Source organism: Staurois parvus, unplaced genomic scaffold, assembly GCF_062004578.1.
Source record: "Staurois parvus isolate SC_StPar_1 unplaced genomic scaffold, SC_StPar_1.0 ptg002241l, whole genome shotgun sequence".
NCBI classification, from domain to species: Eukaryota; Metazoa; Chordata; class Amphibia; order Anura; family Ranidae; genus Staurois; species Staurois parvus.
Genome location: NW_028320037.1, coordinates 229,047 through 247,100, shown reverse-complemented (window position 1 = coordinate 247,100; position 18,054 = coordinate 229,047). Strand labels below are relative to the sequence as shown.

General features: G+C 45.7%; 1 protein-coding gene across 5 annotated transcripts in view; it reads left to right on the top strand.

The window, feature by feature from the left end:
- Nucleotides 1–568: 568 nt before the first annotated feature.
- Nucleotides 569–18,054, top strand: part of LOC149431477 (sterile alpha motif domain-containing protein 11-like) — a 234,234-nt gene continuing 216,748 nt past the window's right edge. The window contains exons 1-2 of one of the 5 annotated variants that reach the window (XM_089665563.1): nucleotides 569–1,240; nucleotides 4,033–4,124. In XM_089665563.1, coding sequence (XP_089521689.1) covers nucleotides 664–1,240; nucleotides 4,033–4,124 — 669 coding nt within the window. In that variant the 5' untranslated portion in view covers nucleotides 569–663. Of the gene's footprint in view, nucleotides 1,241–3,013; nucleotides 3,120–4,032; nucleotides 4,125–18,054 lie in introns of those variants that run through there. The other 4 variants (XM_089665562.1, XM_089665561.1, XM_089665560.1 and 1 more) reach the window with 4 other exon arrangements.

Below are 18,054 nucleotides of genomic sequence, written 5' to 3'. Positions count from 1 at the left end.
GTCCTCCTGCCCAAAGTGCTCACCCCCCCCCCCCTTCCTAAAGTGTCCACACTGACCCCTCCGACACTCCTCCCCGGGTAATGCTGATGAAGAACAATTGTTACATTGTTGGTACCAATAGCAGGCAGTATCTCAGCTCCCTCCCCCCCCTCCTCAGGTGTGCTGTGGTCCCCGGGCAGAGCTGAGTGTGCGGCGTGGTGCCGGCTTGTCGTCCGTCGCTCACCCCCCTCGCCTCGCCGACGCCCCCTCCCGCTGCCGCCTGTGCTGTTTAAATGGGCCAAGTTGGAGAAGCGGCGGCGAAGGCAAATCTTGTTTGGTCAGAGAGTGTGTGAAGTCCGGCGTGTGACACACGGGGAGCCCCGCACAGCCAGGCCGGTCCCCGGGACAAGGCACAAGCAGACAAGTCCCTCTCATCACAGCGGCGGGGAGCCCGGCCAGGCGGCCGGCAGGTGGATGGCTGGAGACCCGCGCAGAGTGCCCGCAAAAGTTGGCTGAGCTGTCCGCCCGGACGGAGCGGGGTCAGGCGGGGGGCAGCGGGGAGGAGGGCACCGGAGGTGAGCGGGGGGACAGGGCGCCCCGGACTGGGGGAGGTCGATAGGGGATCAATAAGCGTTGTGCGGAGCGGCAGGATGTCTCCGGTGGCTCAGCCCTCTCCGGCATGTCATGTCTCAGTCGGGCTGGGAGGCTCATCCTCGGCACAAGGAGCGCAGCAGCTGTGAGAGCCGGACCCCCGCCGGGCACCCTCCGCCGACACCCGCGCAGCGCTCCCCCCGAGCCCGCCGCCGGGCCACCATGCCGGCCATCAAGAAGGAGAGACCGGACCGCGAGGAGCTCGCCCTGGCCGCCTTCAACCAGCCCATGGACACTCTGCCCAGCTACCTGGCCGCTGCCATCCCCGTGGTCACTCCGCACCCCCCGGTGTACGAACACCTCTTCGCCCCCCACGCTCACCGTGCCTACCTGGGACTGCACGAGCCCCACCACCCGCCGCTGCCCGACGACCTCATGCTGGACAGGTTCTCCTCCGTGCCCGACTTCCAGCCGCTCTTCGACCAGGGCGAGCCGTGCATCGAGGTGGAGTGCGGGGAGAACAAGGCTCTGCTCTACATCCAGAAGTTGTGCCAGGGCAGCAAGGGGCCCTCCATCCGGTACCGCGGAGAGTGGCTCACCCCCAACGAGTTCCAGTTCGTCAGCGGCCGGGAGACGGCCAAGGACTGGAAGAGGAGCATCCGGCACAAAGGTACCGACCGATCGGGGGATGGGGGGCACGGCATCGTCCCTGCGCTGGGTCACCCCACTCCTACCATCCGTGACCCCAGAATTATCACTTCTTGACCTCAGTATGATCAGGGACCCCAGAAATATCATTTATTGATCCCAGTGTGATCAGTCACCCCAGTATGATCAGGGACCCCAGTATATGATTTATTGATCCCAGTGTGATCAGGGACCTCAGTATGATCAGGGACCCCAGTATATGATTTATTGATCCCAGTATGATCAGTCACCCCAGTATGATCAGGGACCCCAGTATATGATTTATTGATCCCAGTATGATCAGGGACCCCAGTATATGATTTATTGATCCCAGCATGATCAGGGACCCCAGTATATGATTTATTGATCCCAGTATGATCAGGAACCTCAGTATATGATTTATTGATCCCAGTATGATCAGGGACCCCAGTATATGATTTATTGATCCTAGTATGATCAGGGTCCCCAGTATATGATTTATTGATCCCAGTATGATCAGGGGCCCCAGAAATATGATTTATTGACCCCAGTATGATCAGGGACCCCAGTATGATCAGGGACCCCGGAAATATGATTTATTGACCCCAGTATGATCAGGGACCCGAGAAATATTATTTGATCCCAGTATGATCAGGGACCCCAGTATGATCAGGGTCCCCAGAAATATGTTTTATTGATCCCAGTATGATCAGTCACCCCAGTATTAGGGACCCCAGTATTGGCAGTGACCTCAGTGTGATCAGTCACCCTATTAGTGCCCCCAAAATTAGCACTTATTGATCCCAGTGTTATCGGTCACCCCAGTATTATTAGGGACACTGGAATTTGCTGCCCCCAGAATACTCGGTGTCCCCAATTTAGCATTGTTAGAGACCACAGAATGATAATTGATCCCAGTATTATCGGGAACCCCAGAATTATCATTGATCCCTGTATTATCAGGGACCCCATAATTATTGATCCCGGTATTATCGGGGACCCCAGAATGATCATTGATTGACCCCAGTGTCATTGGGGACCCCAGAATTATTGACTGATCCCATGGTTATCGGGCCCCCAGAATTATTGATTGATCCCAGTGTTATCGGGCCCCCAGAATTATTGATTGATCCCAGTGTTTTCGGGGACCCCAGAATTATTGATTGATCCCAGTGTTATTGGGGACCCCAGAATTATTGATTGATCCCAGTGTTATCGGGGACCCCAGAATTATTGGTTGATCCCAGTGTTATTGGGGACCCCAGAATTATTGATTGATCCCAGTGTTATTGGGGATCCCAGAATTATTGATTGATCCCAGTGTTATCAGTTCAGTGAGCCCGGTATTCTCATGAATTGATCCGATTGATATTCTCGGTGGGTGATATTGTCCGTCCCCCCCCCCCATACACGGAGTGCAGATCGCGGTGATAAGTTGGAGAAGTATTTGTCTTGTGGATGACAGGTCCCATTGATGGGACAGTGGGGGGGAGGGGGGTGTATTAGGACTCCATATGGTGGTGTGTGTGTGTGTGGGGGGGGTTCTCCTGTCACTCTATAGCCCGATCCCTCTTCTCTTCGTGGCAGTTCAGTTTGGGAGAGGGGGGGGGCAGACGTGGTTCCAGGAATCTCCCAGGGCTGGATCTGTTCAGTGACACCAGCCTCCCCTCCTCCCTCCTCCTCCCCCTCCTCCTCCTCCCTCCTCCCCGGTGACCCCGGCTCTCCGGATGGGGATTTGGCACTGAGGCTGTCGGGGTTACAGAGGTAAATGGGGAGGGCTCCCCCCCCTCCTCCCTGCACGGGGCACACAGACCATTCGCCGCTCACACCGGGATGATGGATGTGTGTGTGGTCTGAGCGGAGACAGAGCAGAGCCGGGCACGGTGAGATCCTGTGTGTGCGGGACCCCTACACCGCCCGCCGGGCCTCACTACCGGACACACCGCCCGCCGGGGCTACATACTGACTGTACCGGCCGAGCAGAGCGGTGGGGGGCTGGAGAGGGAAGAGATGATGGCACATCGTTCTCTCGGCGGATCCCGGACGGAGTCGGTGTGACATCCGATCAGTCCTGGTGTGTGTCCGGAGAGGGGAGGGGGGAGACCAGCACCGACATGGGGGGGGGGGGGGGGGAGGAGGAGGAGGAGGGGGTCCATCTGACAGGTCATCGCTAATGACAGCTCATTAACCCGCCCGGAGGGCTGAAAGGAAGGACACGATACAGTGTGTTTATTTGTCTGGGTGCAGCCAGTGGGCTCTGCCGGTCACTGACATTGGGGCCCCTAGGTGGGGAGTGGGCACAGGGGCCCCTAGGTGAGGTGCAGGCACAGGGACCCCTAGGTGGGGAGCAGGCACAGGATCTCTAGGTGGGGAGTAGGCACAGGGACCCCTTGGTGGGGAGCAGACACAGGGGCCCCTAGGTGAGGTGCAGACTCAAGAGCCCAGGCTATATTTAGGATCCCTGGAGTGTGGGAAGTAATGGTCTCTTCTTGTTGGGGAAGGTTGCGGTGTCTCCATGATCACCTTCCAGCCACCAACTTCCTCTGTGACTTTGTCCATTCTGAGTTCCCTGAGCTGTATGTGTAGGTTCAGGTCCGGAGATCAGTGTATGTATGACTGGATGGCTGTGTACTGGGAGGAGTGTCTGGACACAAGGTGCTGATCACCTGGAAATACATTCCATCCACTCCACACCAGACTTAGGAAGGCGTCACCTTGTGCGATTTTTGCGTCTGTGTTTGCTTAGCCTGAAACTCATCACCTTTTCTGTCTCTCTCTTTCATGTGCTGCTCCCAGGGAAAAGTCTGAAGACTCTTATGTCAAAAGGAATCTTACAGGTACATCCTCCAATCTGTGATTGCCCTGGGTGTCGAATTTCGTCTCCAGTGGTAAGATCATCGCTCACACTCCATTTTTACCCCACTTTATGCTTCATTTGACAGCGCTTGTGTGGTCAGGGAGGTTTTGACACAGTTCAAGTCGCTCTGCGTGCGTGTGGGTGTTGATTGCATGACAGATGTTGTGATTTTTGGGGGTCTTACAGGAAACGTGTTCTCATCTTACAAGGAAAACAATCTTTCTTGGCTCCAATTATCACTTTCCTCCAGACAAACAAATATCTCCACAGCCAAACCAAGGGGGATTTATTTATTTACTTACGGTTTACGTAATCGCTTTGCAGTATGTTTCCTCTCAGAGCATGGCTACGCTCCATGTATTCCTTGGGATGTCAAAGCGGAAGTTCGACTTGTGAGAGAGCGATTTTATTAGCTTTTGGTTTTATTGAGTGTTGTGTTAAAAAGTGTATTATTAAATATATAAATAAATCTGGCCTTCTTCCATACAATGCAAACTTCTCAGGTCACCTAATGTCACAAAGCATCTTTCCATACTGTTAGTTTAGATTGGAATAAGATTGGTTGCTTAGTACATGCTTGTTGGTAAAATCAATCAAAATCTTGTTATGTGTGGCTAGCTTTGTGGTAGTAAATGGTTACACTTGAGTGCTTTTGATGGAACAGCAGTTGCAGATGTTTGTTTAGTAGTTCAGATGACTGGTTGGCTAGGTGTCTAGGCATAGAATGATTAGGCAATATTGTTTGGATGGCGGCAGACCTTCGGGGCTCCTCTGGTTAACCAATATCGAGGGATATTTTAATCGGCTGTGTTGGGTAATTTTTGCCATTGATTTCCCCACGAGATAAGCTGGCGCCAGTTGTGTCTGGGCATATTTCGCCTCAAAAGGCAGAGACATACTTGCCCGGATGACCTTAGTGATGTCAGTAGGCAGCTTGACTCTTTGTCCTTCCTCAGACAGTCAGTGCCGAGCTATACAGTACTGGATGCTTGGAATGGATGGGACTAATAACCAAGAATTCTAACAATGTGAAAGGCACACTATGCGGAACGGCTTCTATTACGTTTATCTGAATATATGTTTGTCTTTTGTACTATTTCTTTACTTTTGCAAGTCATTGATTTTGTTTTTCTCCCTCTTATGTAGCTAATGGTACTTGTATAGGTGCAGTACATGTGCTTTTTAGCAAGGCCAAGGAAACCTAGTGTGATGTAATGACTGAGCTTGTTCAAATGCTAAGTCCACCCGCTGGCTTCTCATATATCCTGGGAACTCCCTGCTAGAGATGATGTCTGTGCTTCTATGACTTTTTATAGCCAAGCAACCAAGTCTCACTATTTGTGCTGCATTCTCCATAATGTGAGACAGTCCAGTTTGTGAGATGGAAACCCCTACATAATGACTATGGACAATGGGTGAATAAAGTGCTCATAGGTGTCATAAGTTAACTACTAGAGGTGCACAAAGTGGCTATGTGATTCATTGTTCTGGTGCTCAGGTTCGGATAGACTTGTCGCTAAATCTCACCATACATGTTGCAATCTGATTGTACAGTCTCCTTTAGGCTAGGTGCATCTGTGCAGTTTGCGTTTGATCCATTTCTGCAGTTCTTTTTGCAATCCGTTTTATGTGTTTTTTGCCTTTTTGCCTAGGTTTGCGTTTTTTTCTTAACATTTGTTTTCTTGTTGCTAGGTATATTAAATGCTTTTCTGCAGCATTTCCATTGAAGTCTATAGAACCAAAAACTTAACTTTTTGTGTTTAAAAAAGTCCCTAACCCTTTAAAAAAAAAAAACGCACTGGGTAAAAACACTGAGATGTGAATGTGTCTCATAGGAAATCATGTTAAATGGACTGTGGTGTGCGTTTCTGCAAAATGCTGCGGAAAACACTTAGGTGTGAACCTAGGGTTAGATCTACCAAAAGCATGCAGTACAAGAACCTGCCTGTATGGATACAGATTGAATAGTTTATGTAGGCCCTTGTATTTCATATATTTGGTAGATGTGATGCTGGCCATACACTATATAATTTTCTGTCCAATTTCTGCCTAATTTCCTTTAGATTTACCTTCAACTATGTAGTGCAAAACCTGCCTAATTGGATACAATTGAAAGTGTTGTTAGGTTTGACCTCCTATTATGTTTTTTTGGTGAATATAAACCAAAAATTTCAAGAAACTATATAATGTATGGCCAGCCAAAATTTGATTATACAGAGGTTGGACTGTCAGATTGTAATGTGTAGGGTGAATTTTAAAGTCCTTTCATTGTGCAGTGTGGGTAAGGAGAGCTGTAATACCAGATTGTGATAACCTACCAATGCAGATACCAGAACACACACATTCTATGCAATTAATTTCCCTGTTAGGGATTGAACACATGATCTCAGCTCTTAGTCACCATGCACACCAACTGCAAATTCCCCCTAGTCCGTTTTCACCAATGTAGATTGGTATTTCCGAAATTATAGTTCTGTCTGGAAGGATATATACATGATGACCTCATCAGTTGGTGCGTGCTTTTATTATATAGATCTTTTGATTATCAAGTGATCTGGAAATTTTGCTTGGTGCCAAGTATCTGAATGACTATTAAAGTGATATTAAACTCTATTTAGCGTGTGTTCTCAACACCAACAAGTCTTTTCTATTGCTCTCAGCCTCCTCCAAATCTTCAAATTCGTTTCTTTCTTTTTGCCAATGGAACCTGACTTCCTGTTGGAGGGTGGCTACGTTTGTTCACCATGGTTCCACTGTATGCAGGAACGTAGCCACACTCTTTTGCTTGCTTCTGAGATGGACCAGGGACTATGGACTTTGTAGTTTCATACAGCAGTGCATGTGGGCCCAACTAATGTTCACTGTTCTTTCTAAACAAACAGAAGTAAGGGGAAAAAGAGAGGCTCAGGAGCTTGCAGAGGAATTTACAAGGTGGGAGAATTTTTGGAGACTAATAATATTGTTTAGGGCTCATGCACACGGGACATGTTTTAAAGGCTGCTCCCAGAGGAATTTGCTTGTTTTTCTACCTTTAAACCTCCCTCAACATTGGCCTTTACATCCATGCACGTATAGGCATTTAAAGGGCATTTATTCCAATGGCCAGAATAAATTAAATTTTCTGGCCAATGGAATGAAAGAGCGCCTAAATGCTTTTGCAAAACACAGCTTTAGGCAGGTTTTTAGCACTCCATTTTCTTCCCTTGGACTATAGGGGTCCAGGGGAGGGAAAGAAAATGTCCCGTATGCATGGGGCCTAAGTGTCACTCTAAGTGGTCTGGAAATTTGGCTTGGGTGCCAAACATCTGAACCTTTATATTTTGCTGATAGTGTTCGGGCTTTGTGCTGCATCGGTTCAACCAAGCCCATTCCCTGGTGTTTTACCAAAGGTCTTTGGAGGAAGGAGCACTTTATTTACAATCTGATGGTCGTTACTTTTTGCTCCTCCTATAGTTGGACTAATAAGCAAGTAATTTTACAAACCTGTTCATCATGGTCTTGTCCCTAAGAACGAGGAATCAGCCAGCCCTGTGGATTTATCTGTGGCTTTTATCTTGAGGTATGAACTAACCTTAGCAACAGACAGCCGGAGCTGGCGGCGATAAAAATGCGATGAAAGGGAATTAATGGTGAGGAACAGTAAAATCAATGAAATCCTATAGGCAGACGGAAGAAATTAGTCAAAAAGACAATTTTGTGGGATCAAATGGCAGTTTCATTGATATCATTATTTTATTGCCTGACTTCAGTGCATTTTATACCGCAATATAATTTGAGATTTTAAAGGGTTCCTTTATGTGTGCTGAGGCGTGCCTTTTGTCATATTTTATCAAGGCTTTGGGCTGGTGTAGTTTTTCCTTCTGAACTGAATCTCTTTGTACAGAGTTGCATGCTGTATATTTTAGGATGTTTTAATTGTAAGCTATGTTGGCGAGACAGTTGCTGGATTATATAAACCATAAAGAAATAGGTGATTATTTTATGTATTTTTTTTTTAAAGCTGAACTTTTACATACAAGACAAACATATAAGAATAAGTTCCTAAATTTTATTATTATTATTTTTATACAGTATTTTTAAAGCACCAACAGTTCTCTCAGCACTGTACTTTACAAAGGGAGACAGAACATGCGACAGTACAATAACAATACAATGCGATACACGAGGGGTTGGAGGGCCCTGCTCCTTGGAGCTTACAATCTAGGAGGGAGGGGAGAGTGGTACAGGAGGAAATAGCTGTGGGGGATGGAGTGGTAGAAAGAGGGGAGGAGGTCGGGAATTAGCAAGGGGTGGGGTAGGCTTCCCTGAAGAGGTGTTTCTTGATATTAGCTTTCTTTAATCTGCATAGCCGCACTGGGGTCGGTGTAGGGAAGGTCAGCACTCCGGGCCAATTAGAGCTCTCTTGTGTACATTGCAGTCTGTGAATGTCTGCAGGGAGAGCAGAGGGTAACTTTTTCAGTCTTCTGCTGATCCTTTTTCCAGTCACAGGCTGGGTTGGTTCTTGGACTAGGTTGTATTGCTTGAAAAGATTCACGAGAAAGGGGCAAACTGTTGTAGGTATGAAGTGTGGTCACCAAGAGGTGCATGCATGTAACAGCAGCAGCTGTGGAAACCTTCCTGATGATAGAATGCTGGGCTGTTCTGACAGGCAAGTTCCTGGAAATTCACGGTAGTGTTGGAGCTTTGCCTGTGTGCCATCCCCACATATTCCTATTGGCTAATTGCTGTGACACCCTCAGTAGCCAGTAAGAATGTTGCGGGGGGTAGGAAGGGGCAGGTAGGCATGAAAAAGTGCCAAAGCTTCACCTTTTAGAATTGTATGAGGTTCAGCCCTGACAAGACGTTTGGGAGGCAGCAGAAGGTTTGCAAACCTTCATTAGCCCCCATTATCTCCCTGATTAGTCTCTTTAATAGTAGTGTAGTGTACAGAGAGGTCAATGACCAGGCTGCACTGTCAGGCAAAGTACTTGGTTTACAAAACTGGTTGAACAGAATGACACATTATTTGGCAGGTGAAACAGTTCACATACAGTATATGGCTTTCAATAGTTTATTTAGCTATGTGTCTGCAGTTGTCCCTATTAATACATAAATTAGACCCAGGTGCTCTTATCTTTGCAATTTTTGTTTTTTATTGAAATCTTCACTATTTTGAGGACCGTCTGCATCAGTGTTGCCTTTTGTGTAAAGGGGAACCCTGAAGTGTTCAAACTAGAAAAGAAAACGCTCAGTTTTTTAGTTGAATGAAGGTAATGCAACATTAAGTCGTTTGAAAAGATATATTATCTATGAAGAAGCACGCCATTAGTCCTCATAAAAATTTATGGCCAGGAATTGCAACTGTACTCGTGTTGCATTGAAATGTTATGGAGGCAGACCACACCAACTAAATTGGTTAGAGAAATGTAGCATTTTGTTTTCATTGGCACGCCATTTTTAAAGCTAAACTGCACCCACAGAAACTTTGTTTGTTAAATATATTCCTCAGTAGCCATAAAGCAATGTGATCCACGTTGTGTGCATCAAATGCCTTTGCAGAGTGAGATATCATCTTGCAAAAGTAGCAGTGATTTCACCACTGTTCTGTACAGTGCCTGTGCAGAGAGCAGAGCTGTGGGAGGGACCTAGCCGACTCCACTCACTATAGGCTGCCTGCAGAAATCTACAGGGGGGTGGAGACAAGACCACTCACCCTGCACAAAGATAGAGCAGCAGTGACTGGTCTCTATTACAGGATGCTTCTGCACAGGAAAAGCTTCACACTGGATTACTGCACAGATCTGGAGTCAATACACAAAGCACATCAGGACTCAAGTAAGAATACCCTTTGCTCTTGTAGTTAGACAGTTTTTGCTAATCCTAGAATTCAGATTTAAAAGTGCTTTAGTTAAAGTAGTTGTAACAGCTCTCTCTTCTCATTGGCTCCTTTTGCTGTCAATCACAGCCAGTGAGCCAATGAGAAGTGAGAGGGGGCAGGGCCGAGCCATGGCTCCATGTGTGAATGGACACACAGAGCAGCGGGTGCCCCCATAGCAAGCTGCTTGCTGTGGGGGCACCTGACAGGAGGGGGGCCAGGAGAGCCTGCAAGGGACCCAGAAGAGGAGGATCCGGGCTGCTCTGTGCAAAACCACTGCACACCACAGGTAAGTAAAGAAATGTTTGTTATTTAAAAAAATAATTAAGCCATTAGAATCACTTTAAATATAAACATGTTAAATTTAAACTGGTTTTATATAATTTTATTTTATATTTATTCATTTACTTCCTGGTCTTCATCCCTAGGCAAATTATGTAATATATCCAAGAAGTCTTTAGGATGGGAGGAGGGGTTTCCTCAGCTAAGCACACTCCTGCTTCCATACCTGGAACAAGGGTAGATGGATTCCAGGAAGTAAATGCTACATGAATCATCTGCCCTTACTCAAGATGGCCACAGCGAGAGATGCTAGGAGGTGTTTTTCAAAGTGATTTCTAATCAAAATAAAGCATGAAGACTTGGATGGATGGATGAGTTTGCTTTGAATATTAAAAAATGAATTAAATTGTGTTTTTGGTTTGTAGTTCTCCGGTGCAGTGTAGTCCCACTTTAAGTGAGCCTGTGGTCTGGACATTTAAATATTCTTTACAAGCAGTAAATGAGCTTTAAAACAAGCCTGTACTGACTGTATCTGCAGGCACCCTAGAGATTTATCTTCATGTTTATGCTGAAGTCATTCTCTCATAGTAAGCTCATCCTGCTCCCCCTCCTAGCAGTGGCTCCATAGCCATCTAAACTCTAATGTAAATGGGCAGATACATTGGGAGGGGAGAGCAAGGTTAGCACTTGTTATGAATAGGTACATACTTGAAGGTCTGTATCCTGGCCACCAGTTATCTGTAAGCTGACACAAATCTTGAAATGAGATTGTTCAAACTTTAGACTTGGCCAAAAGCCATGTGGCATGAGAGCCTACCTGACTGGATATGAATTCAGTTGATTATTTGGATAGGTCAACTCAGAATTCAGTGTTCTGTCTATACTGCTACCTTCCCAACACAAACTACTATATGAGAGAAAGTTTGCACAACAAAATCATATGACAAGAGACTGCAGAGCTGCTCCAAAAACATCTGCAGACACCTGCCTGTCAGCTTAAATTGGGTTTGTAACTATTATTACAGGTATTGATATAGTGGTGACAGTACACCTCTTTACATAATGTACATTTACATCAATTCCCATAGGAGCTTCCTATCTAAGGTCCCTATTTCACATGCTTACATATACATACTAGGGCCAATGTAGATGGAGCAAATTTACTACCAGAATGTCTTTGGAATGTGAGAGGAAACCAGAGTACCCAGAGGAATCTCATGCAAATGCAGATAGTGTCATGGCCTGGATTCAAACTGAGCACCCTAGTGCTGCATGTCAAACGTGTCAACCGTTAGCCACCATGAAGGTCATTTGTAATGTTGCAGTTTAACTGTCATGCAGCTTATATCTGCATTGCATTCTGGGAGCCGAGGCTCAGTGGCAGTAACAGATCTGTCACCAAGTTTTAAAATCTAACAATTAGTCTCACAAGTCGTGTATTCTTAGAAATGCCTTCAAGTAGACATAAGATTGTGCATTTTCCCCTGCACCCCATCCCCGATGATCACATTCATTTTACCTTCCCCCATCCAATGTTCTCTTCTTCTGATTCTCTTTCACCATTAAGGTCTCCAGAGAAAACTAAAGTTTGTCTCCCATCTTTTGACGTTTTCTCACAATGCTTTGCTCCTAATCCAATAACTTGCTTTTTTTTGTGGAATAGTAAGAATCCTCCTTGAAGTTCATTGAAGTGAAACGCTGTAGTCCGTTCGAGAAGTGATAGAACTTGTGTTTGTGTTGAGAGACTTTGTCAGATTCCAGGCTTTCGAAGTGTGATTGTTGTAGTACAAAGTGAGTGTCAATGGATATGATGAGACAGAACACTTCTTGAACTCCTCATATCAATGACACTTGATGCCGGTATGATACAGTAGGCGCATCATGGCATGCCTTTACTTCTCTTTTTCGATTAGAGTCTTGGCAGCCAGTCGCAAGCATAGAGAGCCTATGTCCACCAGCTGTCAAGGAGCTACAAGGGCCAGTATATATTGACAGTGCTTGCTGGGACTTCTAGGTCCTGAGGAGCTGATGGGTGTAGATAGCCAGACACCCCCATCCTTTTATTCTGTATGCAGAAAAGTCCTATTAAAAATTGATGCATCAAAATAGCCGTATGACAGAATGGAAATTGCTATCCCTGCAATGAAATATTGATTGTTGCAGATCCAACAATAGCTAGCAATTCACAAGACGTAGTTACTGATTGTTCTGTCACGGGCTATTGTAAAATGAATACTCCCTAAATAAGTGCGTTCCCTGCATCCATTTCCCCCTGTCCTCGTCTTTGATTTTATCTTGATATATGGATGGTGATACAGGCCAGTCAGTGAACACAAAATAAAAAACATCTTGCTAATACAAACCAACTGGATAAAAAAAATTCTAATAATAAAAAATCAAGAGATGGGTGCTTTTTGACTTGTGTGCATCCTACACTGCATTTGTGTCCCCAATTATGCCAATCTGCATGGTCAGTGGATGTTTGGACACAGTAAATGAGCACCTCACAAGTCATTCTAGAGGGAATCTTTACCCACACACACCAATAAACACTGTAGGCCGCTGTGAATGGTACGGTGCAGGACTTGAATTTATGATGTTACTATCAGGCACATTAAAAGATAAGAAAAACAGCTTTTGGCCGCAATACTATTTATTATTACAGGTATTTATATAGCACTGAAAATGTATTCAGTGCTTTTGTACATTCACATCAGCCCCTGCCCTCCAATGTACAATCTGAGGTCCGTAACTCACGTTCATACATATACTAGGGAAAAATTAGACAGGATCTGATTGACCTATCAGCATCCCTATGGAGTGTGGGAGGAAATCCAGACAGGTACTGGGGGAACATGCAAACTCCAGACAGGTAGTTGCTGGGATTCAGACCTGCCCTAGTGTTGCCAGGCAGAAGTGCTAACCACTTAGCCATTGTGCTGCTCAACATTAACCTCAATCAAGAGATTCCTCCCCCAGAAGTTTTTTTTTTCTGTCCCCAATTTGACAGCCAACCTCATTCAACTCACTTTCTCTGAGCCCAGGTTGTTCTGGACCTGCCCCGGTCTGTAAATGGACAGTGAGAGGAGAAGCAGCACATTTATCAGCTCATCTATCACTCTGCCTTCTCCCCCTATCAGTATGCTTCTTGTCAGCACATGAACTGTATGTCTCATTGTATTGCTTCTTACTCTCATACTCAAGCCCTGCTGTATAGGAATCGTAAGAGGTTGTTACCAGATCAAATTCAGGTACTTTCTCAGTCTGCATTTAAATAAATACATTTGATGATACAGAGCGACTTTAATTTGTGTCTTTTACATCTGCCTAGAGTTGAGCTTCAGAATATGCCTGTTAGAAACATAAACAATTAAAACACATCGTTGCCCTCCTGAGGATTTACCCCCTTTCCTGACCAGGCCATTTTTTGCATTACTTTAACTGACAATTGCGTGGTCATGCAACGCTGCACCCATATGAAATTTATGTCCTTTTTTTCCCACAAATTGAGCTTTATTTCAGTGGTATTTGCCTGTGCGTTTTTTTTTTTTGTGCAATAAAAAAAAGACAATTTTGAGAAAAAAACAATATTTTGGACTTTTTCATATTAAACATGTCCAGTAAAAATAATAAAAAAAATCTAATTTCATCATAAATTTAGGCCAAAATGTATTCTGCTACATGTCTTTGTTAAAAAAAATCCCAAGACATGTAAGTTAATTGGTTTACGTGAAAGTTATAGCGTTTACAAATGGCGGTATAGATACTGGAATTTTTTTTTTATATACTAGTAATGGTGGCGATCAGCGACTTACAGCGGGACTGCGGCAGGCATTCTGACACTGGGGAGAACTGTCTTAGTGTCACTGACATCCCCAGTGACACCAATACAGTGATCAGTGCTAAAATAAAGCACTGACACTGTACTTATGGCACTGGGCAAGAAGAGGTTACATGAGGGGCGCTCAAAGGGTTAACAGTGTGCTGTTTCACAGTAAGCTCTGTGTGTGTGCTTCACTGTAATCACATTGCTTTGGATGGCTGTGCTGTGCCATCCAAAGCAGTGTGCACGAGCTGAAAGGGAGGAGAACTGTGTTGTTTACATACAGTTCTCGCCGTTGCAGATCCTCGGCAATCACCGGCTGGGACCCGCGCGCGCACCTCCTACCCGGCAATGCAAAATCACACACACACACACACACACACACACACACACACATGATTTTGCACACTCATGCTGCCCTGTAGCAGTATATCTGCCATAGGGCGGTTGGGAAGCGGTTAACTATATAAAAACTGTCCTACTTTCATTTTGTCATTAGGGCATAAGAAACAAGGACACACATAACATTGGGAGAACAGAAACAGAGGCATAACACAGTGCCTCTGCTTTCAGACCCCAGTGGCATAACCCCCTCCCCGCCATCCTACTTCAACCCCCATCTTACTGTCCCCTCTCCACAGCACCCCTCACTGTACTTCAGCTAGAAGGCAGAAGGTCTTATGAGTAACACATCCCTTGGCTATGAATAGCACCGCATTCCTGTGCAATTCACATACAATTCTGTGTGGTGCAATTTGAGCCCATTTATTTTGAATGGGCTCAAATCATATCAAGTCGCACCAAAGAAGTGCAGGCACCTTTTTTTTGAACTGCAACAGAACCGGATCACATGGTATTTTTTATACCAATTCCATCTGGTTCAAGCAAACGTACTGCGTTTGCGACTTGCTTTTGGGGTGTCGTTAACTTTTTATTGATACCTGCAGCAGATCGCAAAACACAGTGCATAGGAAATGCACAGGGATCACAGTATTTCAATCACCGCATCAGTGTGAACCAGGGCTTATAATTTAGTTTACCCAAAACTCTATATGCCCAGATTATTATAATTTTAAAGTGTTACTAACCCACAACAGTAAAACAGTCTGTATATGCAGTAAAGCATGCTTGCTATACTCACTGTGGAACCTAAGGGGTTAATCCTCTGCATTGTGTAAAAAGGCTACTTGATCCTGACTTCTCTGATCCCCCCCCCCCTTCTTCCAGTGTCCTCCTCTTATCTCCTGATTAGACATATGGTGTGGAGACACAGCAAATGCTCAGTTTGGTGTATATTGCTAGAGAAGTTTTTTTTTCTTGGGAGAGTGCATGTGATCAGCACAGGGCCAATCAGCACTGTCCAGAAAGAGGTCAGGGGTTCTGCATCCTCCTAGAGCAGAAAGAAAACTCCTACAAGCTTTAATCAGTGCTCTGCTGGACACTGATATAAGTCACAAGACTGCTGTAATTGCTGATGAGAAAAGGTATTTAGCAGTTTATATTTACTAAAATAATTGCATTTCATGTTCTGTGTAGTGTGAGAGACCAGATATAGGGGATGCAGGGCCGGGGTTTAGTAACACTTTAAAAACCGTGTAGCGGTAAAAGAGGTTACAGCAGAATTTAAGGGTACTTCCTTGTATCTGCTTGTTGATTTACATAGAGGCCAGCACTGTAATGCTAACAGCATGCAAACTGTGGATAAGATAAATCCCCTACTTCAAAGATAGGAAATATTATTATTATTATTATACAGGACTTATATAGCGCCGATAGTTTGCTCATCGCTTTACATTATGGAGAGAGACAGTACAGTAACAATACAGTTCAATACAAGAGGGATTAGAGGACCCTGCTCCTTGGAGTTTATAATCTAGGAGGGAGTGGATAGTGGTACAAGAGGTAATTAGCTGTGGGGGATGGAGTGTTTGGGGGAGTAGGGGATTCTAGTAGTTAGCCGGGGTCGGGGTAGGCTTCCCTGAAGAGATGAGTTTTCAGAGTGCGCCTAAAAGTTAGCAGGGTAAGCAATAGCCTGATAGCTTGCGGTAGGGAGTTCCAGAGGATGGGTGAAGCCCGTGAGAAATCCTGGAGACGAGCATGGGAGGAGGAGACAAGGGAGCTAGAGAGTAGGAGGTCTTGCGAGGAGCGGAGAGTACGGTTTGGGTGGTATTTAGAGACAAGGTCAGTGATGTAGTTAGGGGCAGTGTTATGAATGGCTTTGTACGTCAGTGTTAGTGTTTTGAATTTTATCCGCTGGGCAATTGGAAGCCAGTGGAGGGATTGGCAGAGAGGGGTGGCGGATACAGAGCGGTTAGTAAGGTGAATGAGTCTGACGGCAGCATTCATGATGGACTGGAGTGGGGATAGCCTGCGATGAGGTAGGCCAATGAGGAGGGAGTTACAGTAGTCGAGGCGTGATATAATAAGGGAGTGGATGAGTTGCTTAGTGGTTTCCGAGATTAGGAACGGTCGTATCTTGGAGATGTTGCGTAGGTGAGCGATTGGACCTGGGGCTGAAAGGACAGATTGGAGTCTAGGATTATACCTAGTGCCTTGGCGTGAGCGGTGGGACTGGTGATAGTGTTGTTGATCTTGATTGAGAAGTCAGGGGGGAGGGGGCACAGGCTGGGGGGAATACTAGAAGCTCAGTTTTGGAAAGGTTGAGTTTGAGGAAGTGGAGTGACATCCAGTCCGATATGTCACTTAGTAGGCTGGTGATGCGATCGCAGACTGAGGGGGTGAGGAGAGGGGTAGAGAGATAGATTTGTGTGTCGTCGGCATAGAGATGGTAGTTGAAGCCGTGTGGGTTTATCAATTGGCCAAGGGAGGAGGTGCAGATGGAGAAGAGGAGGGGTCCGAGGACAGAGCCTTGATAGACCCTGACAGAGAGAGGGAGTGAGGGGGAGGTGGCAGCGTTATAGGTAACACTGAAGGAGCACTGCGATAGATAGGAGGAGAGCCAGGAGAGAGCGGAGTCTCTGAGGCCAAGAGAGTGTAGTTTTTTGAGGAGGAGGGGGTGGTCAACCATGTCAAAAGCTGCAGAGAGGTCAAGTAGTAGGAGTATAGTATAGTGGCCATTGGTTTTGGTGGTTAGTAGGTCATTGGTGAGTTTGAGTAGGGCAGTTTCGGTGGAGTGTAGGGGGCGGAAGCCGGAATGTAAAGGGTCGAGAAGGTTGTTGTCGTTGAGATGGGAGCTCAGGTGATTGTAGACTAAGCATTCTAGGAGTTTAGAGGTAAATGGCAGTAGGGAGATGGGTCTTAGGTTGTTCAGGTCGGAGGGGTCCAGGGAGGGTTTCTTAAGTATGGGAGTGATAATATAAAAGTATTACAACCTTTGACTCCGTACAGAATTAAGGGGTTTCCCTTACTCAGATTTGTTGAAGGTTAAAAATATTTCTGAACATATGCAAACATAGTGAAATTCTTTGTCTGATTTCTGTTCTGTTTGAATTAATAATTGAGATTCCACTAAATGTGTGTTGGGATGTCATCTTGAGCTGTACATAGTGTTCATATGGCTGGGGCTTGCTGCACAAACATGGTGGGCTTGTTGATTTTTTTTAGGGTGCACTCACACTGGCAGTTTTAACTGAGCCTAAACATAGGCATAGTTTACCCCCTTGGTCCAGTTTGTTTGTGTCCTGACCATGCCTGGGAATGTTTTAGTATTCCGGAAGAGGTGGTTCCTGGCACAGTTTACTTGTGGTCCTGTTCAGTTCCTCTCTGTGCGAGTGCAAACTGTGTCTGAGCACAAAACTCTGCATAGATGATAGAGCCCAGAAGCAGGGATCACTGTGGTCTGGTTGGCAGAGGTGATGATGAAAGTGTACCCGGGGAACATTTGCTTATGACCCAGTGTGAGTGCAGATCAGTGGGGAACGTTAACATTCAAAATCGGGCATGGTTCGGTTCAGCCGTGCCCATTGAGTGCACCGTAATTAGATGGCTTTTGGATTCCCTTCACCTCTAACTGTATCCCGTTATAAGTAATATACCTTAGAA